A 20,414-nucleotide genomic window follows, 5' to 3' on the forward strand; every position below is an offset into this window, starting at 1 on the left:
GTGCGGTGCCCACTGGAACTTCAGGTCCCACTGCAGAGCCCGCATATGCCACCTGGCATGGTTGGTTAGCAGGATGCAGGAGGCCATGAGTCCCATCAGCCTCAAGGTCGTCCTGACCGAAACACAGGACAAGGGCTGAAAGATCAGAATCATAGCCCGAATGTCCTGGACTTGCTGTTCGGAAGGATAAACCCGAAACTGCGCTGCGTCTAGAATCGCTCCGATGAAGAGGAGCTTCTGGGAGGGAATCAGGTGCGACATCAGCACGTTGATGGAGAACCACAGCAAATGCAGGAGGTCGGTCGTAGTCTGGAGGTGGGAGACGACAGTCTGAGGCGAGGCCACCTTGAACAACCAGTCGTCGAGATGGGGGAAGACTGAAACCCCTGATCTGCCCAGATGAGCTGCGACCACAGCCATCACTTTTGTGAACAACTGAGGGGTGCTGGTAAGGCCAAAGGGGAGCACGGTGAACTGAAAATGCTCCTGGCCCACCATGAATCGCAGGTAATGCAGATGGACCAGCAGGATGGGAATATGAAAATAAGCATCCTGCAAGTCCAGTGCCACCATCCGATCTTGTGGGTCGAAAGCAGACAAGAGTGAGCATCTTGAAATTCTCCTTCCGGAGTAAGCGATTTACCCTCCAAAGGTCTAAAATAGGACATAGACCCGTGTCCTTCTTCGGAACCAAGAAGTAGTGGGAGTAACACCCACAACCTACTTCTGGCGTCGGAACGTGCTTGATGGCCCCCTTGGCCAAGAGGGCCATAACTTCCTGCTGGAGGAGTGCCAAACGATCCCCCAACATGCGGTGGAACTGCAGTGGCATAGCTGGGGAGTAGACTCAAAGGGGAGGGGGTAGCCCCTTCGAACAATTTCCAGACACACCTGTCTGATGTAATGTGCGCCAGTGAGGGAGGGGATGATGGATCCTGCCACCTACTGGTGTCTGTTGGGCCTGAAATACCGGACTAGAAAGATGTGGAGGCACTGGCAGCGGGGGTATTGGTGGACTGACCCGCACACTGGCCCCGTGACCCGCCTCTGTGAGTCCCACGTCCATGGCTGTGCTGGGACTGTTGCTGAGCAGGCCTGTTCTGAAATGAACGTGTTTAGACCCCCTTACCGGAGCTATGAAAGGAACAAAAGTTAGAAGCGTAAGGAGTACGTATGGCCGAAAGGCCTAAGGACTTGGCCGTGGCTCGAGAGTCCTTGAAGCGCTCAAATGTGGAATCTGCCTCATCAGCAAAAAGGCGAGTGCCATCGAAGGGCACGTCCATCAAAGTATTCTGGACGTCCTCAACCAGGTATGACGGTGTAGCTCCACAGTTGTGGAAATCGCCCTACCCAGAGAATCAGCGGTCTCAAGACCACAATGTATAGTGAACTTGGCCGCATCTCTCCCGTCCGTAAGAGTGCAGGAGAGAACTGTCCGGGCCCCCTACGGACACTGAGGCAGCACCTGCTCAACAGCATCCCATACAGAATGGGAATAGCAGCCCAAGGCACAGGCAGTGTTCACAGACCGCAATCCGGAACTTGCAGAAAAATAAATCTTCTTCCCAAACTGCTCAAGTTTCTTGGATTCCTTGTCCGGCGGAGCAGAAGGGAATGCACTTGGGGACGTCGAGGCTTGAGCCACCAAACTCTCAGGTGTAGGGTGCTGGGTGAGGAAGGCAGGGTCGCCTGGGGCCAGGTGATGGTGTCGGCCCACACCCTTTTCCACGGGGGCCCCTGTGTTGGGCCTGGACCAAGTGCCCAGAAGCACATCAGTAAGTGCATCATTAAACGGCAACAGCGGTTCTGTAGAAGAAGCTGGCCGAAGCAATTCTGTCAGTAGGTTGGTCCTGACAGCCACTGTAGGGAGCTCGAGGTTAAGAGCCTCGGCCACCCTACGTAGCACCGTGGAAAAGGTACCACTCTCCTCCATAGTAGCTGAAGGGGATGGTGAACCAGGCGCCGGAGTGTAATCCGGGCCACCAACCTCCACATCCTCATCCCAGTCGGGGACAGACTTGCACTGTGCTGCGAGAGGGTCTTCAACCCTTCCCAGTCCTCACCTTCCTCCACAAGTGGACGAGGGCATGGGTGAATCAAAGGGTAAAAATCCACCATCGGTGTCGAGAGACATCTCTCCGGCACTGTGCCGACTTTGGAAAGGAAGGCGGCCGCCGCCCGCAACATCGATATCAGTGGGGTCCAGCAACATCGAGGAACAAGGAACAGTGAGGCCCGCGAGGCCCGATGGCGTACCGACGGGCCGCACGGGCCAAAGATACGTGCCATTGCAGACACAAACTCTTGCAATTCGTCCGGAGGCGCCGATGAACCCGGGAAAGGTGGGTAAAACAATGGTAACTTCTCAGGCTCTGTCGGAGCTGCAGGGGCGGTGCCACCTGCCCCCGCAGCCGCCTTCCTGCGACCGGCGAGGGGAGGAGGAAGAGTGGCAACGCTTCTTCGACTTTTTGTGCTTCCCCTTACCTGACTCCGAGTGCGAAGACTTCGAATGAAGGTGCTTGCTCCGCGACCGGGCCTCGACCTCCCACGGGACCAGGGCCTGGAACGACGTGGGGCCGACTCCCGGGCCTCCAGCCCCTTTCGGGACCGCTCCCTCAAAGTTTTCGGGGCCATGGCCCAGCAGTGGAAGCACGACTCGGTGTCGCGGTCACGCCCCAGGCAGAAGAGACACTCACGGTGCGGGACCGTCAGCGACATCGTGCGCAGACAGGCCTCGCAAAGTTTGAAACCGGGCATCCCTATGCACCAGTGGTACAGTGTACTCACAAATTATAACCAAAATATACTTAGTCAACAAGTGACGGGGTACCGCTCTCTCCAGATCTGCGCTTGCTGGCGCGGAAAAAGAAAGAACTGACGTCAGCACACGTGGGCGCGTCTAAGTAGCTCCAGTGACGTCATCTCGGCAAATAGGATGCCAACGACGCACGCGGAGCCGTACGACGACACCTATCGACACGCAGGGGTACTGCTGACAAAAGCTTTCTGGATCCAGTCTGACCGCCTGGGGATATTCTAAGGTAAGAAATCACTAACGTGTCTCTTTCAGATTGCTAGTTTAATTTACTAATCCGAAAAGAGTCTTAAATTAATAATTAAAAAAATAGTGAGTAAGCGATTAGTTTTGTTACGTATACATGAATAGTTATAAAATCGGACTTTGGGGCTGCTGTGAAATGGAGGAAGGTATGGGTCAGGAAGGAAAGCACACAAGAGGTAGAACAGGGAGCACTGGCAGATAAGCACATGGGTGAAAGGGACAGATGCACACAAGAGGGGGAGAGCAACACAATGCGCAGGGGAAAGAAGATTAGGCGAGAAAGCAACAGCATTATGAGAGCACACAGGAGGGAGAGCAAGATACAGACCACTGAGAGAGAAGCATGAGACAACTAAAAAAAATGCGCTATCATGGGGCACTAAAAAGTAGCTCCCTAAAAGTTAGCATGGGAAGGACACAAGCAAAAGAAGTTATGCTTTTGAGAAAGGGCAAGGCAAGCTATTGAGTAAAAAGCAGATGTGTGAAAAAGCCAACTAGTGATAAGCAACTAGTGGGCTTTGAAAGTTTTTGATAATCTGACAATAGGTGTTTTTCAGTCAGACAGCTGGTGCTGTCCAGCAGGCTCGAACGAAGAAGAGAAATGCGCCATTGGGACAGCTGCTTGCAGTTTGCAATGCAGTGTGGAAAATGAACTCAGGTCACAATAGTCGCTGAGTGCACAGCACAGTGAGAACTAGAGCTGCAAACAACAGGGAGTTGGGGAGGCCATGTGTTGCTACTTCTTGCTCTGTACTCCGTGCATCCGGATATCTCTGCTCCCGAAGTCTTCTACTTCCTGCATCATTTCGCCAGCCCCTCGAGGGATCCTTTTCACACCTACACCCTCTCACCTGCACAGTATTCCCCATTTTGGCCAATTCATGCTCCTCTCAATCTTTTACTCTGTGCGAGCCGCTCCATCCCAAGTCCTCCCACAATGCGCGTTTGCCCTGGCAAGTATCCACTGTACGCTCACAGAACCACCTTGGCAATTATTAAGTTACTCCTTTTGCTTGCGCACGATGCTTCCAAGAAGAATGGAGACAGCGGGGTGACGATTTAATATATAGAAAAAGTGGGACCACGTGTTGTTAATGAAAGTGGGCGCCTGCGTAATGTACTGCGCGTGGTGTGGTGGCAACCATTGTGAAACAACCAAAAAACAGGCTCAGTTATTATTTTCATTTATTAAAACAGTGGCGGCGGGCACTGGGAGTGTAAGTTAGATGATTTCTAAAAAAAAACGAATAATGATCAAATGATTGCCCTGCAACAACATTATGCGTAGGACCCGTACATATTAAATTAAGCGGGTGCCGTGTCCAAGTATAGAGCCCATGCATATTAAATTAAATTAAGCAGCGCCATGATAATGCACGGCACCCATGTATATTCAAGTAATGAGGGTGCCATGTTAATGATAAAGCGCAGTTTGGCGCGTTGTGAAAGACAGTTTTTTAAATTTACACATAGCCCCTCCCGTCACATGCTGTTTGTTGTAAGCGTTTGGTAAAACAAGGCTGGGTTAAAGAAAAAGAAAATGGTTGCAGGAGGCATGTCCTGTCTGCAACAGCCGGTACGAGAAAGTCCGTTAATAAAATAGTACTCACAATCTGTAACAAAAACATCCCGAGCAACAACAAAGGTAGGAGGACCAGTCATCGTGGGAGGTTACAAAAGTAGAATAGACAGTACTAAGGAGGGACTACTAAGCCTACTGACTAATCAAAAGCAACCATTTAGAAAGGACAGTAACAGGAGCCATTTGAAAAAAATGGGCGAAGCTTCAAGTACATACCTGAATAGAGCATGTCTCGAAGAGACAGCTCAAGCGCTGCCTAGGCAAGACCTAAAACATATCCTGAGCCATAAATGTTTTAGTATGTCATTTTGGAAGAGTATATTAGAGAATTATTTTTAGGGGTGTAGCTGTCAGTGTGCAGTGCCAACAGAGCACAGGGGTTTGAAAGGCAACACTACCTCAATTAGTGGCTTTTTTTCTACCAAACCAGGGGATGAACGGCCCAATGTCCTTGCTTGAATTAGGATCCATGGCACACAATTCAATTTAATTTGATGATGCCTAAAATGTTTATCCTCTGATCAACTTAAAGACGGTTGCATCCATGGTCCTCCTGATGTGGTCTGTTCTGGGGGTTTCTCTCTCTTTTTTCTAAACAAATAACTAAATGCTTTTTGGTGTCGAACACTCGCACTATAGATTCTGATTTTATTCTTCAAATTACCCAGTGCCATACATTAAAAGGATAATTTAAGTCACCTTGGAGTTCCATGACCTTCAGCCCTGTTCCTTTATGTAGTTATGGGACTCCTCAGAGACTTGCAAAATCATCATTTTGTAAGCCCTGGGGTACTGTATCATGTAAATAACAACATGAGTCAAAATGGCAAAAATCCATTGCCATACCGTTTAGTAAACATTTTAATGTTCACATGATAATTACTCACCACTCCACCCCTCTGAACCCAGTGATAATCTACCGACCCAGAACCAGTACCTGTTCATGTGGTGAAATACAGTTCTACAGGTCTGTGGGAAGGCAGGGTGCACTCTGTGGTTTTGGGGCTGACTTTCAGAACAAATGGATTTCTCTTTGGTAAATGTTAAAGCACTGCCAAATTAAGGGCCGATGCTATGATAACAGTTTCATACACGCTTATATTTAGGCAATGTTTTATTTATGTTATCCCCACCAATCAAGTGGAATCCTTAATTGACATCGTAATTTATAAAATCATTAATGAATCATGCAGGGTTGATGTAATAACAGCCAGTTTTATAACTAGAAGGTAACATATTTTATCTTATTACATTATTCGAGTAATTCATCCATAAACCGTCAATCAAATAAATACCATTAGAATGGTTTCAATTTGTATATACCAGGTGTTGGCAAACTTTTCATTAGTGAGAGCTACTTTTGCTTAAGGAGCAACTGGCAAATCATATCACTTTAAAATAGTGACCACATATGTGTAATGACACTATGAACATCCTAAGCAGGTTTATCAGTGATCATCCACGCATTTCAGACGAGGTTACCATCAGAAATGCTAGGAAAAAATGTATTATCAAAAGTCTCCACCTAATTAATGAAGTAATAGCCAAAGAATCACACGGTCTCTGGCACAAAGGACTTAACCACACACATAAATGTGCACACTTACACACACACGCACACATACATTAATTCATGCGAATTTGGCTTTTAATTGCCTCAGCTCTGGATCCATAACCTGCTCACCTCAGGTTTTGGGATAAATATGCATCTAACTAACATCTTTTCACTCTGGCTCCTGCAGTCCAGTACTGCAGTGAGTCAGCACTGGTTATTGTTCATGTTAATGCTGCCCCTCTTCCTTCATGGGCCGCTTTTCACATATTATCTAAATGATAGAGTAGGACCTACAACATGTACAATCTCTTTGTGACTTACCTAGATTCAGAATGGAGACAGATTATTGTACGGCAGACCCCATAGGCCGACACAGTGAGTGTTTGATTGTTATCATGAGGCCCTGCCATTGGTTGGGTTGGCTGTCACTTGACTCCTGGTTTAACGCCATGTGGAAATTTAGATTTTCAAAACACTGATATTTTTGCTTTGATTTGTTTGTTTCTTGGTGGAATAGGCGAAGAGATGGGTTTCTTTTTCTCTCAGACATACCTCCCTTAATTTTTTATGTAAATGTCATGTAATTTCTGTGCCCTTTTAAATGTTTGGAAAGTTGACAAACTTCTATTCTTATTCATCCACCCCTAGTAACAAAGTAACATTGTTTAGTACTTTTCCTGCCTAGATAGGTTATTTTTTTTAATTATGAACAGGACTGCTCTTTTTTTCTTTTACAAAAGGGCACTGTTTCATCACGTTGCGCTCCAAACAGAGCAAAATATTTCTCAGACGCTATTTAGAAGTGGAATGTGAGTAAAACTATCATACCTAAACTGAATATAATGCATTGCTGCATCAGAATTTAGGATACTCAAACCTGAAATTGTGATGTAACAAATGATCTGTGGAATTTACATCTGCAAAGATCAATAATTCAATGGGAGACCAGAGAGACAGTAATGTATTTAAAAAACACTTTACCCACCTGAGACATCGATGCTGTTCTGTTGGAGTGGGGCCAAACAGCTATTTTTTTGCACACTTTTTTATGTTTCTGTGTTTTCTGGAAACACGTCGCATACAACTTGAAAGCAGCAGCTCCCAAAACAAAGTTTAATAAGTTACTCTTCTTCAAAAAATACAACAATGTAGTAGTGTAAATAGTTTATTTGATCATATGACATGAACAGACCAGAAAAGTAACATGAACTGTTTTTATAAAACACTTCTAATATTGCTAAGAAAAAGGTTTATTACAATATATTCATCAGAGAGAACATGCCAATATTAAAGACTTTCTGTACATTAAAAATACATTTTTGTTCTACATTGAATCTTAAAATGGTGATTTTAATTGGTGTCTCTCAGTCATACAACCAATAATAAAGTTTACACTACGTTAGGTAGATGTATATTAGAGCCTTCAACAGCTCAGTTTGTAGGACAAAGGACTGTGGTGAAATAAACAATTAGGTAGATGTATATTTCGCTTAAAAGCTGAATGTGCAAGACTTAACACTGGCATGTTCCCTTGTGCATGTACACATTTGTGTTAATGTGGTAAAATTCGGCAGTTTTAAAGTACATTGTTTGTATATAAGTAAGCAAAGGTCTGAGTATTAAGTGTGATCCAGAAACTGTTCATTGAGTTAAATATAAAAACAAAACTATAAGTTAAAATAACATTCAGATTGTATAGCACAGGCATTGCATTTTAAACAATATTTACAGTATTACCCACGGGTTAAAGTGGGAATTAAAGAGGAGTGTAAAAACCATAAAAAGCGGCACCAATTTTGTAGCAAAATATCTGTACATTTAAAAAGAGATTATCATATAACTACACATTATCCACAGAAAATAGGACCTCCACCAGTGGTTCACATGAGCACAACATATGGGCAAAGAGATTCAGGGGTTAAATACTATACAATACATTATACAATGAACATTGGTGCAATGCTATCAAAGAAGGCAAGTTGCAAGCAGAATGTAACTACTGAAAATAGAAATTGAGCTGCTAGAGTTCAATTTTTGACTGGAATAGATTCAGTGCCCTACTGTAGTAGGATAACAAGCCACTGAGAGACTGGAATGATCTACATCTTCATTTAGAATTGGTAGCCATGAAATATATCACAGAGTTCACACCATATACAAATGAACTCACTTTGAAATGTTAAAACTCTTCATACAAACTACATTGTAGTTTATTGTAATTGAGCATTTTTTGACAAAAATAACTGGAGGTCATTTCACCTTATCTGTCAAACACAAGGTGATTTCTTATTTTTATGGTAGAATGCTTGCACAACATTGTTGGAACATGTAATCTTACGGCTATTTCAAAGTCTTATTAGGATAGGGCATGAGTCAGTATTATTGTGCTAATAGCTGCTCTAATAAGTCAATAGTGGTCCACAGGCAAACTAATACTGAAAACTGAGATGGTAAAAATGTAGTACGAATGAATAAATACAACAATCTTTGTCCGTGCAGACTTCGCATTTACATCCTTTAACTGTCCCTCATACCTCCTCCAACATTACAAATCAGCAATTAAAAATAATCCGCCTCAACGAAGATTGGCCCTTCATTTACATTAAAATATCTGATCACTGAATTACACTCTGTTAAGTCCTATTTTAGAATTCATTTGGGGGTTAAGTATTGTTAAAAGGTACAGTGTCATTTCAATTGCTTCCTTCACACATACTCCAAGCCCTTATGTACAGAGCATGAAGTGCAGTTGACTCTCCTTAGCAGACGGTATGATGTTGCATTTGACAAATTGTCAAGTCCTCGGCGTATGAGAATTATATTATTTACAAAATATCCGGAAGCCAATGGTTGATGGCCTTTAAAGACCAAGCAATAGAATTGCATGTAACAAAAAAAGAACACATGTATTTTACATTTTGGTTAAAAATACTGAATGTATTGGTGTAAAAACATACCCAGTCAAATCAAGTCCTATTGCTTTGATTTATTTGAGCAGGTATTTCAGTTTTAGGCACTTGTTATCTATAGATAAAAAGGTTTTCATGTTTGAGTGAAGAGCCCATTGTGTTTATGTTCCTATGCAATATGTCTGAGGGATCGTGCAATTCAAAGGAAACCATTCACATCCAGGGCTGGAGTTACTGTGTAACACACAATGCAGGTCCCAGGCTGTATCATCGTGGCTATCCCTCTGCTTCACAAAGGACGCTACCTCACATGGGCATTTCAGCACCATTAAAAAAGCGCAAGTTCTGATCATCAAAGCGCCTTCGGACGCTTCGTCTCACCGCATCGGCTCTTCTGTACGGCTGGCTTCGAAGATCTAAAAGGATAACCAGGAAATAGTAAGTAGCAGAATCAACTGTAGTCTGGCTATAGACAAGAAAAAGTCCTTCTGGCAACCAACCAAAGCAGCTTGTGAATAACGAACAGACAAAAAGTATTTGAAATCAAAGACTTATCAGATACAAATTATTTAGCACCCTTTAATTTGAGCCCAAAATAAAGGTAATACTGGTGATATCTTGAATATATGGTATTTCTGTAAAATTGTTAAAATATTTAACAGTGAACTGTTACAACCTTTGTTTTATTGAATCATCTTGAAGCAAAACGTCTGCTTTGTGTTAAATAGTGTTTTTAGTCTTCAGGATTGGCATTTACAGGTTTTAAAACAATTACTTATCTTCCTAGTGCCCATCTTTAAGCCATGCTGATCACCAATAGTGTGATAAATCTAATTTGGGTAATTTTGCCCTTCAACCCTTTATTGCTGGTCCAATAAGATTTTTCATCTGCTCAAAAGTCAGAAGCCACAGCAAATTTTGGGAGGTAACTTTGGAAAAGGAACGCAAGAAATCTACATGACTCATCATCACTCATAGAATCTCGGGAAAAAAAATTGCAACCACAAACGTCAAAAAGCTAGCTTTGAAGCTACCACTCTCGTAAAGCAACTGTTTACATCAGCAACACCAGCCACTGACATGAAATCACACTCGTGAATGCAAACAGCAGGATCTGGCAACTTCCAAGCCTTAAACGTTCCACATTTATTTTCAACAAACCATCAAACACAAACATGGACCAGCAGTAAAGGTGCATTTACCTATAGATTCCGACATCCTACTAATTTGTAAAGTGAAACCGATACTGTATTATTAATTAGAGGTTTGGCAAAATAGCAGGGCATCTCTTTATAATACCTTTACAAGGTTAGGAGTTATTCATAGAGGAAATGTGCATTTTAAGCATTTTCCAAGTGATGTATTTCAGATTCTTCACCAGTATTACTTTTAGCTATAGTAGCTGCAACTGATCTGGCATACTGAGAGAGGAGGAAGCTAAGTAAAAAGTGATGCTTGCCAGCTCTGTGTATCCTCCACCACCGGTGTGCTAGAAGAAATCCTTACCCTCGAGTGAACATTTGGAAATTTAGTGATATTATTCTTCTTTAAGGCTAAACAGGAGAAAACACAAAATGATGGTTAAATAAAAAAACGGGATGGAAATGAAGAGAAACTTAACTCAGTGTTTTGCGATCCCGAAAGGCATGTTAGCCAGTAGAGCAAGATGGAGCAGAGGTCAAGACTTTAAGAGAAGGTTAGACAGAAAAGAAAGGACAAGATGGCCACCCTGTTCATCCACTAACAAAGTCGCAAGCTGCTTTGAAGGTTGGCTCCAGAAAGATCATTAATACAGCAATTAAATAGAAAGATTATTCAGCATTTTTTCATGATATAAAATAAAGAAGCATTCCTAAATATGGTTATCAAAGATCACATAAACACTGTTGTCTTTGTAAATTTGTGTTTCTTTACCTAAGACAACAGTATTGGCATTCTTTTTGGGTTAAAATGGTTTAAGTTGTTATCCAGTTCCAGGGCAATTTTTACCATCTCTAATAATTTTACTGACTGAAAAGTAATCTATTTTTGGCTCCTTCACCAAATAGGTAAAAAAATAACTCAACATCAGATGTGTTGCAGCAAGGTAAATCAGACCATTAATGCTGGCCTAATTACACAGCTAACTATTTTCCCTTACCCAAACATTAGTGAGTAAGCCATTTTATCAGACAGATTGCTTTCCTATATACTCAATACGCTAACCCCATCCCTTCATAAGTCATTAGATGACCGGTTCTGGGTAGGAAACATGAGATTGTAGCTAAAATGGTATTAAACTCCATTGGTAATACCACATGAGGTGTTTTCTGTAAAATAATTCTCAGTTAATGCCAGGAGGATTTTGTTCCTTGAAAAATCCCCCAATTTTGGAGTCGTATATGAAAATCAGTGCAGTAGCCTTGGATTCCACATGCTGTGCCCCATTCCATATGCACTTAGAGGGGATTGATTTAAATACCCTGGTATTACCAATACCACCGGCAGTAAGAATGCCTGGTGCTTTATCACCGATTGCAAGAATTGGACCTAGGCCACATTTCATGATGGCCCTTAGAGATTATGCACTGAATCTTTTAATAACTAAGTAAGCATGATCAGTCAATAGGTTTACTAATCTTTTAATGTAAGTATCTATTGTGGAATGATTTAACCAATATTTAATTCACTTTGACATGGAACTGGAAACCCAATAAGGTGCAGATGAAACCGAATACGATAACTAAATTTGGAGTATCTATTTGAATCTTGCATGCACATGTAGACATGCAATATGCAGTTAAAATCTTGAAAAGTAAGTGGATTTTCAGTCACCCAGACAAGGGGGAAATGAGTGATTACTTGTGCAGGGGAAAAGAAAAGGTAAAGCCCATGTACTGAAAGCCCATCAGGTGGGAGTTTTCACCATGCATTTCATACACATTTCCAAAATGTAAACCTGGATTACTCATGCATGGGCTATCCACGGAACTAGCAATCTATTTTTAGTGCACAGTCAAGGTGGCATAGAATGGCCAAGTGAACTGTCACACATATGCCAACCACTGCATAACTGTTGTCCCTATTCACTTAACAATAATAGTCGACATGTAATAATTTCTCAGCATATATTGTGTTAGTCTGTGACCTCAGCACCTGAAGTTCTATGCCATCTTGTACAAAGACTTACTGTACCCCTAAAATGTAGGAATGGCCAAATGTCTCATGCAGAAGGTTGATAAGGAAAACAAAGTTGAGAGAAAATCACAACATGCAATGAGATGACCAGACCAATGTAATACAACTCCAAGTGGACAGCAGGCATTACTATCCAATCAAATCCATGGGCCCTGTTTGTTATCCACACACAATGGAGAAATATTTCAAAACCTATAGCAACCTTTTAAGCACATCTGGTGTGAAAGTGTAATATTTTAGTAATGGAATTCCTCAGTGAGAACAGGATCGCAGAAAAATCGTGAGCCACGCTTGGCTGTTCGAGCTGTAAAGGGCACTGTCTTCAGCACTGCATGGAAAATAACAGCCAAACAAGACAAACAGAATACAGTAAGAAGCAGAGATCTATAGCATTAGTATACTGTTAGTGCTCAGTAAATGACATCCTGGACTGGCTTTAAACATCTTTAGTGCCTTGCACAACAGAAACCTGTGGCTGATGTTGGAACTATTAATCAATTTGGAAATATGTAAAGTACTTTCTAACCAAATTGCCTTTCTGTTTATGTACTGCACAACTGTAGGCATGTTTATCTCATTACTAGTTATGTGGATGGATCCGAATGGGTATTGAATTACAAAACACATTTCATTAATTAAGACACCCACATGTTTAAACCATCCTTTTCTTTTGTGTGGTAAGTCTAAAACTAATATACACAAACAAAATTGTTTAATTCCAAAGTTATTTGAGTTAATGGAGACTTTGGCTACATAATTAGAATTCTCAACTATAAATCTGATACATAATGTAGAACACATTCACAATTCATATTCGTAGAATTTAAAATGTTTAAAATTTGTCTTTTAAGCATCTCAGCCCTGATATTCTGCATATAAGAAATTTACAAAAATATACACATAATCCAAACCATTCTGAAATCTTTTGTCACCAGTTATCAATGATTTCTTGAAACTCAAGAAGGTTAAGTGTTACTGAGTGCCTCTCTCCAAACATACCAGAGAGAGGGCTCTGTGCAAAACTGGTCCTTCGGAAATTTTGCCAAGAAATGAAAGTGGAATATTATTACCACACTAGTATAAGTATCATTCTTTATGCATTGATTAAAAAAATAATGTGTTAAAGGTGTACACATCGGTGTACAAATTTCTTTCATGATATACAATGGGAACCCAAAAGATTAGTCGATTCTGATATGACTATGGGCGTCATGTTCCTAGATGTGCTACTCTACAGGAATACAGACTTCAGGGTCTATATTGACCCACCCATTTCATAATTCATTGGAATATATTTAAAGCCACCATTCTAATCACTTCCATCAGCTAATACTGCAGAGCATGATTGCAACACAAGATTATCTAATGCCAACAAGTGAAAAGCATTAGTCTATGTTATGTTATACATAATTATGCTTAAAATAAAAGTTTCTAGTTATATCTCATAAGGGCCCTGGATAAAGTTACTTATTGGTCTACTCTAAATAAAAAAAGATTTAAAATGTTACTGGCAAGTTGATGAGATAATTGAGCAAAGCTTCCAATGAGTGGTGAGCATTACATGCATAATGCAGAGCAGCGTTTACTTTTCACCTTCAGATTTCTAATATAGCATTCATCACTTAACGTCCTGGTATAGCTGCTAAAACATCAAAGGTGTGATTCATAAAGATTTTTCTGCGAGCAGGTGTAAGGTGTAAGTTAGGCATACTCATCACTTACTCCTAGAAGGAGTAAGTCAGGAGTGAAATAAGTGTAAAGCATAGCAACATCTCTGCTAGTCGGGCCCCAGAAGAAAGAGTAAAGCATATTCAAGGGGCATATATTAAGCGGTGCATAAAATGCCAACTGTCCAAAGGAACATTATTTGTTCTATTATATAGCACTTTAAATGTGTTGTTCATGTGTTTAAAGTATTTTGCATGTTCAGACTATAAAATCACTAAACTGGCGTACCATTAAAATAAAATGTAATTCGAAAAAATAGTGTGTCGCAAAAAAAAGCATTTTTGCAGTTCACCCATACCTGTCCGCTATGTGCATATGAGCAAATCGGCTACACAAAAATGTTGTGTTAGCAATCGAAGGGAATGTTATTTTGGCCAGAGTTCTCCAATTACATAAGTGTTGAGATTAAGGATGGTAACAATCCAATGTATATTTGAAGTAGCCAAGTACCAATGAAAAGCACATCAACACATCATGGGGCCCAATTCCAAAAATGTAAACACAAATTAAAAAAAATAAAGCTATTCAACTTAGGACTGGTTTTCATGCCATCATTAAAGTGTGCTATTTCCATGAATGAGATTTCCTCATGTTCCAGTTAAGAGGGTGCATATATTGGGGTACACCGATTGAGAACCTCTCATTAGAATGTGGCTGAAGTTCATGCACCTGGAGCTAATTACTAGCGGTGGGGGGGGATGATTTAATTATGTCAAATAACAAACATCTCCCTAATCATTTATGCAATGGAGAAAGGCATTCCATAACAAGAGCTCTCTATGGGTGTCTGTGTAGCCTGTGTATGTAGGGGCACTGCATCTGTGAGCCTAGTGAAAAGGAGTTGGCAGGGTTAACTTGAGTGCAGGAAGGTCATGTGGGGGCTTTCAAAAGTATGTCACCCTGCCCCCATAGGAGAAGAAGGTTCTGCAGACAGCATTGAAAGTGTTCTGTGCTAGAAGAGCAGACAACTTTTTTTTGTGTTGCTCTTTTAAAATACATTATGAGTAATATTGTGCAACCGATTTTCAGTGCTGTGCAACTAATGACTATTTGTAGTGCAGTTTTAATGCATTAGTGTCTTTTAATACAATTAATCATTGAACAGTTCCTATAAAGCCCTTACCCAGAATGTGCTCGTTCGGTACCAGACAACTCAACAAGACCAGGATGTCTTAGGTGCCATCTTGTTCACTAACACACAGAAGTAAATTTTATTTACCAGTTATAATGTCTTCAATAGCACCATCTTTTCCCTCATAGACATGTCTGCTATCCTTGACTTGCCGCCTTCGCAACTCTGAGATCAATTCTTGCTGCTGCCTTTTCGTTTTATGAGGAGACTGAAATGGAAAAAAAGCTGAATTAGGCAGGATAACAATCAATAGAACCAGGTATTCTATAGCATGGCCCACCTGTGCAATGCAAGATGGCTAAGTAATTTCTTGAAATATTTGGGCAGTTTAAATTGAATGAAGGAAATGTTGGCAGTGCAATACAACATCAATTCATATCAATGAAGTGTTAAAGAATTTGAAATCCCACTTTCTGGAACCACTCCTTTCATATGTGGATCCTGACCAGGCTCAGGACATTTCAGTGGGGTGATCTATTCTAGATGATATACCATAACTCAAAACAGACTGTTGGTCTACATGCATTTTTTCTCTGCTCTTACAAGCATATATGTGTCGCCACTGTTTAGGTCACAGCTCGGTTTCATCACATTTCAACAAGATTTCTGATGGATGCAAGAAATATTTCTCTTATCCTTCACGAAGTAGAGATGGTAAGGAGGGATTGTATCAATGTAATTAGCATAGTTATTTTTTTGCATTTTTTTTATATAGCACAAACTTGACCCGCAGATATTGCAGTGCTTTAAATGAGCACCAGTTACCTTACACAAGGACACATTATTTTTTGGTAGACATGGGGAGATTAAGTGATTTGCCCAGAATCACAGGGTGTTGAACCGACGCAGAGACCCGTACCTGGTTCCGCAGCCCCAAAGTCGGCAACTCTAGCCGTTTCTCCAGAAGCTCTCATGCAGCAGAATGTCATCAGTTTTATTTGAATATTGCTGAGGCTAATCTGGGCTACAGAGGCACCCTAGCCCTAGTGATGATCAAATTATCATTTTCAGTGACTCTCAGGGTACTGTACTTGTGTCTATACATTTTAGCGTTAAGGTTACTATGAATACTGGGAATTGTGCTAGGTCCTGGCATTCGGTCACAGAGATTTTCTTGCTATTTCAGCGCAGATGGTGCTATAATCCTCTTAACCTTGGTCTGTTAACATGGTCACAAATTATACTGAAAATATCTCCATTTATATACTTTGCCTCTGTCTGAGAATCCAATGTTACACGATAGGCTGGTATTTTTCCATGCCTTAGGATCCGGATGTATTTTGTTTGTGGATCTCCTGTGGAATGTAGTTTTCTCTTTTAGTCATAACTATTCCTGCTTTGAGGGCATCGCTCCTTATTAAATCCCCTCCAAACTGCAGCTTATGTGTATGGCATTGGTGATTATTCTCCATGGTCTGACATTTTGTTTAGAGATGTCTAAGATCCATATATCTATCTATAGCTCTTCTGTTGCTTAACTTCTGGATTCCTCGGAGAAACCGAAGACCTCAATCAAAAACTGCACTTAGTAGTACGTTTGGCACTACAAAACATACTACCAATTGCAATTCACAAACTATGTGCACAGTTTTACCCCTCCGCAGTATCTATACTTATGTTTGCATAGTTCCCCAACCAGGACTGTAAGGTCTCCACACAAGTGGCTATAGGTTTTAGTAGTGAATGTAGGAGGAACACAGGGGAGTGGCTTTAAGAATGGCAGTCTTCCTACAAAAGGGGATGGAATTAGGGAGGAGACGTATGAGGGGTTTAGGAAGGGTCAGGGATGGTTTAGGGGGTCAGGAGGCCTATAGGGAGTGACATCACCCACTAACACAAGAGTAATTTAATTTTAGTGCTTATGGGTGGAGACATGTAACTTACAAATTTGTAGTATATCTACATTGTTGTTGTTACAAATTTGTAGTATATCTACATGGGTGTTTATGAATAACGAAAGTAGGAAACTTACTCCAAAGTGTAAACATACTCAAAAGTGTAAGTTACTTTTGTGAATCAGTCACTTGTCTTCTGGCACTATTGTAACTCACTACCACTAATGCTGCTGTTTTTTAATGCTACCTTTCAACTTTAAGAGTTCACCTTTTGTACAGTATCTACGTACACCCAGACAGCTGACTGAGAACTCATTAGCAGGGCCTAACAATGGTCAAAAATGATATCCATGTCAAGGTGGCAGACATTTTTTTAAAACTCTGAGTGGAAGTCTCTTCAACGCTGTGGTTTCAGTTGTATTACTAGATGTGACATTGACTGCCCTGTTAAAGTGGCTGCTCATTTAGTTTTGTCTCTGGCACCTTGACTGGGAGGGCTATGTTGTTCCACAAGGTGCACTTTTACAAAGCCATGATGATATAGCACATCAAAATATAGGACACTGAGTAAGTGAAGGAATAATAGAAGTTAGCAAGTCTGCAATTTCCAAAGAGTGCTGTTGTGCTTTTAGTTAGGTGGCATACAATATGACCTGTGAGATGTGCTACATTGTGAAGCCAGTGTGTAATGAACAGAGGAAAGGAGAGTGTTAATGACAGGAATACCTACCGCTTGATTTCTTGTTATTTTCATAAGCAACACATAAAGGCGCCTAGCACAGAAACCATCAGTTCAGATGTAATAGTAGCAGCACCAGATGGCAAGATGGACAGGTTTCTACTGGCCACTCTTGTCTCTAAATGTGCGTCCATTCTTAGCACACTCTCTTCCGTGCTCACACTTGTATTTAATATCATGGGTTTACACACCTTTTGGTCCTGCTGATCCATCAAAGCTTCTTGTTCTAGAAGTTTTTCCATAAGTGCTAGCTCTTGCTTTTTCCTTAAGTCATTCTCCTCTTCTGCTTGCTGTGGGTGAATTAAAAAAATGACATTGATTTTAAAATTTTGTTAGCTGGATAAAGAAGATTTAGACAGTAATATATGGTACTATTAGTAGGCACTAATAAGATTTAAAAGATAAGAGACTTGAAGAAGAGCAGTTGTAAAGTATGGACACATTGACCTAGTCAGATGATTTCTTGCCTACACCTGGCTGAAAACTGTGTCAAATGGACCAATAATCAATGCACAATTAGATGACTGGGAGTGATGTCACTATCGTCGAACCTCATCCTTCTAAGTGATAAATCTCTTGCACTCCGATCACTTCCTCTTGAATCAACGAAGGACATCCTCACAGGAAGTTTAGGCAACATTGGATGGCCAGTTTGAGGCAAGTAAAATGTAACTATTACAAAAGTGCTTCTTTTCACTTACCTCGGGCAGTTTGTTCAAGAGGGAAAATATAAAGTTTCTTCTAAACACCCAATTAATGTTTCAGTAACAAAAATGAAACAAAGGGAACAGTGCTGCAGGTGGAGTGTGGGGTGGTGAACATTGATCTCAACTGAACTAAGCACATGATGTATTCTTTCCAATCACAAACTGGGGATGTGCAACATACACACTTACTGGTTTGCGAATGGAATACAATCCGCAATGAGACTTATGTACTGATACGTTACATCAAAAATTGTAGATTTACAGAGGGTCATGGGTGCAGGGTTTCATAAAATGACCTGCCTAGTAAATATTAATTAGACAGTTTGCAATTTTAAGGCCCCTGTGACTGGCTACAAAGGCAGGGATGGAGGCCTGCAAGGGACAGCAGAACTCCATCCTAGATTTTGCTTTCCCAAATGGGAGACTTTTGTTTTTGTTTTCAAAGGAGTGTGTGCCCATATTGGAAAAGGGGTGGGGCAGCTAATTGAGACTGCTGACAGTGCCGGTCCGCACAGACATCGTAACGTATAAATAAGGCGGCCATGTTAAGGATAGGCGAGGCCTCAGACCACATGCCAAGTCTAATGTAACGTGACAAAATCCTCTGAATACTTGCAGTAAAAACAATGCAGACACATTGAATGGCAGAAGTGAAAAGCTTAATGAATAAACGGTTACAACAGAACCAGTTAAGTCAACTTCCTCAACGATCGAATGTGAGAATGAGCCAACGCTCACTCAGGAGTTAATACATCTGGAAAGATTGGAGAATTCTGGGAGAAATTGCAATCAGGTATCACTGGAAGAACCATTCCTGGGAGTTATCTTTTAGTTGATCCAGATGCACATAAAAGAGACTCCACCACATTATACAGTGGTGAAGGCTGATAATTTGAGGACATAATCTGTAGTTGGAGTCACTGGTAACAACATTCACACTCTAACAGAGCGAATGGCTGAGCTTGAAAAACGCACCGTCGAAATGGAGATGTGACTGTTCGTGGACATAAGCACCAAGTTCAGGGAGTTCAATGGAATGTTGAAGACTAGACGAACGGTGAGAGATGGAATAATCTCTGCATAATGGGCATTCTGGAGGGGTCGGATGGGAGTGACCCCTGGCAGTACATCATTGATTTGTTGGGACTTTGGAATTTTGATTGTCAAATTCAATGTGCCCATTGGATCCCTCTGCATATGAACAATGAATCCAATTAATCTTTAGTCACTAGACCTAGACCTATTTTGATCAATATTGAAAAGATTCTGCTTCATCAAGCAATCTTGATGAAGTACACCAATCTCTGGGATCACTATGTCATTTTTCATTCGCTCTGATTTCTGTCATCTGTCTGTGGAATGAGGATATTAGTAGCATAAGATCAAAGCAACAAGGGCACAGGATTATTTATAGAAGCCCGCCAGATTGAAGATTTAGGGGCATGGAAAATACTTGCCTTGGCCCTTGCAAGGGGAAAGCTGCCGATATTTTGAGATAGTGACAGCAAAAAGATGACACTTAAAAGAAAATACGTGGGACTGGCACAAATGATATTGATGAACTAATATCTATAACTGGGAAATTGGGACAATAATCCAAGGATAATGTTTATTGCTAGGGCTGACTCAGGGGCGGGGTGGTCAAACTGCTATCTTGTTCATCTGATAACATAATTAGAATTATGTTTGGGTCCAAAGGTTTCTAGCAAAAAAAGAGAGAGAAGGGGATAAACAATTAGCAAATCAGAAGATACATGGAAGCGTTGATAAGCAAGGAAAACAGAAGTTGAAGGATGAAATAACAGCTACCTGATATTTGTGAAGTTAATGTGTTGAAATGTGCATAGTTTAAATACCCCTATAAAATGCCAGATGGTCAAGGTAGAGGTCATGATATACAAACTGCATGTTCCTCGTCTTGTGGAGATAGAAACTGTACATATAAAGAAAAGAGCTGTTTTCAGACAGATAGATTATTGTTTAGTTGTA

The 20,414-nt window shown here is 41.1% G+C and overlaps 1 protein-coding gene across 13 annotated transcripts in view; it reads right to left on the reverse strand.

Annotated features, from left to right (window-relative positions):
- Nucleotides 1-7,347: 7,347 nt before the first annotated feature.
- FMNL2 (formin like 2) overlaps nt 7,348-20,414 on the reverse strand; it is a 566,092-nt gene continuing 553,025 nt past the window's right edge. For 4 of the 13 annotated variants that reach the window (XM_086956695.1, XM_086956691.1, XM_086956690.1 and 1 more), the window contains 3 exons: nt 17,910-18,008; nt 15,232-15,352; nt 7,348-9,523 (listed from right to left, as the gene is read on the reverse strand). In XM_086956695.1, coding sequence (XP_086812821.1) covers nt 9,414-9,523; nt 15,232-15,352; nt 17,910-18,008 — 330 coding nt within the window. In that variant the 3' untranslated portion in view covers nt 7,348-9,413. Of the gene's footprint in view, nt 9,524-10,566; nt 10,661-12,486; nt 12,613-15,231; nt 15,353-17,909; nt 18,009-20,414 lie in introns of all 13 variants that reach the window. The other 9 variants (XM_086956698.1, XM_086956693.1, XM_086956688.1 and 6 more) reach the window with 4 other exon arrangements.

This window comes from Lissotriton vulgaris, chromosome 2_1, assembly GCF_964263255.1.
Source record: "Lissotriton vulgaris chromosome 2_1, aLisVul1.2, whole genome shotgun sequence".
Taxonomy (NCBI): Eukaryota; Metazoa; Chordata; class Amphibia; order Caudata; family Salamandridae; genus Lissotriton; species Lissotriton vulgaris.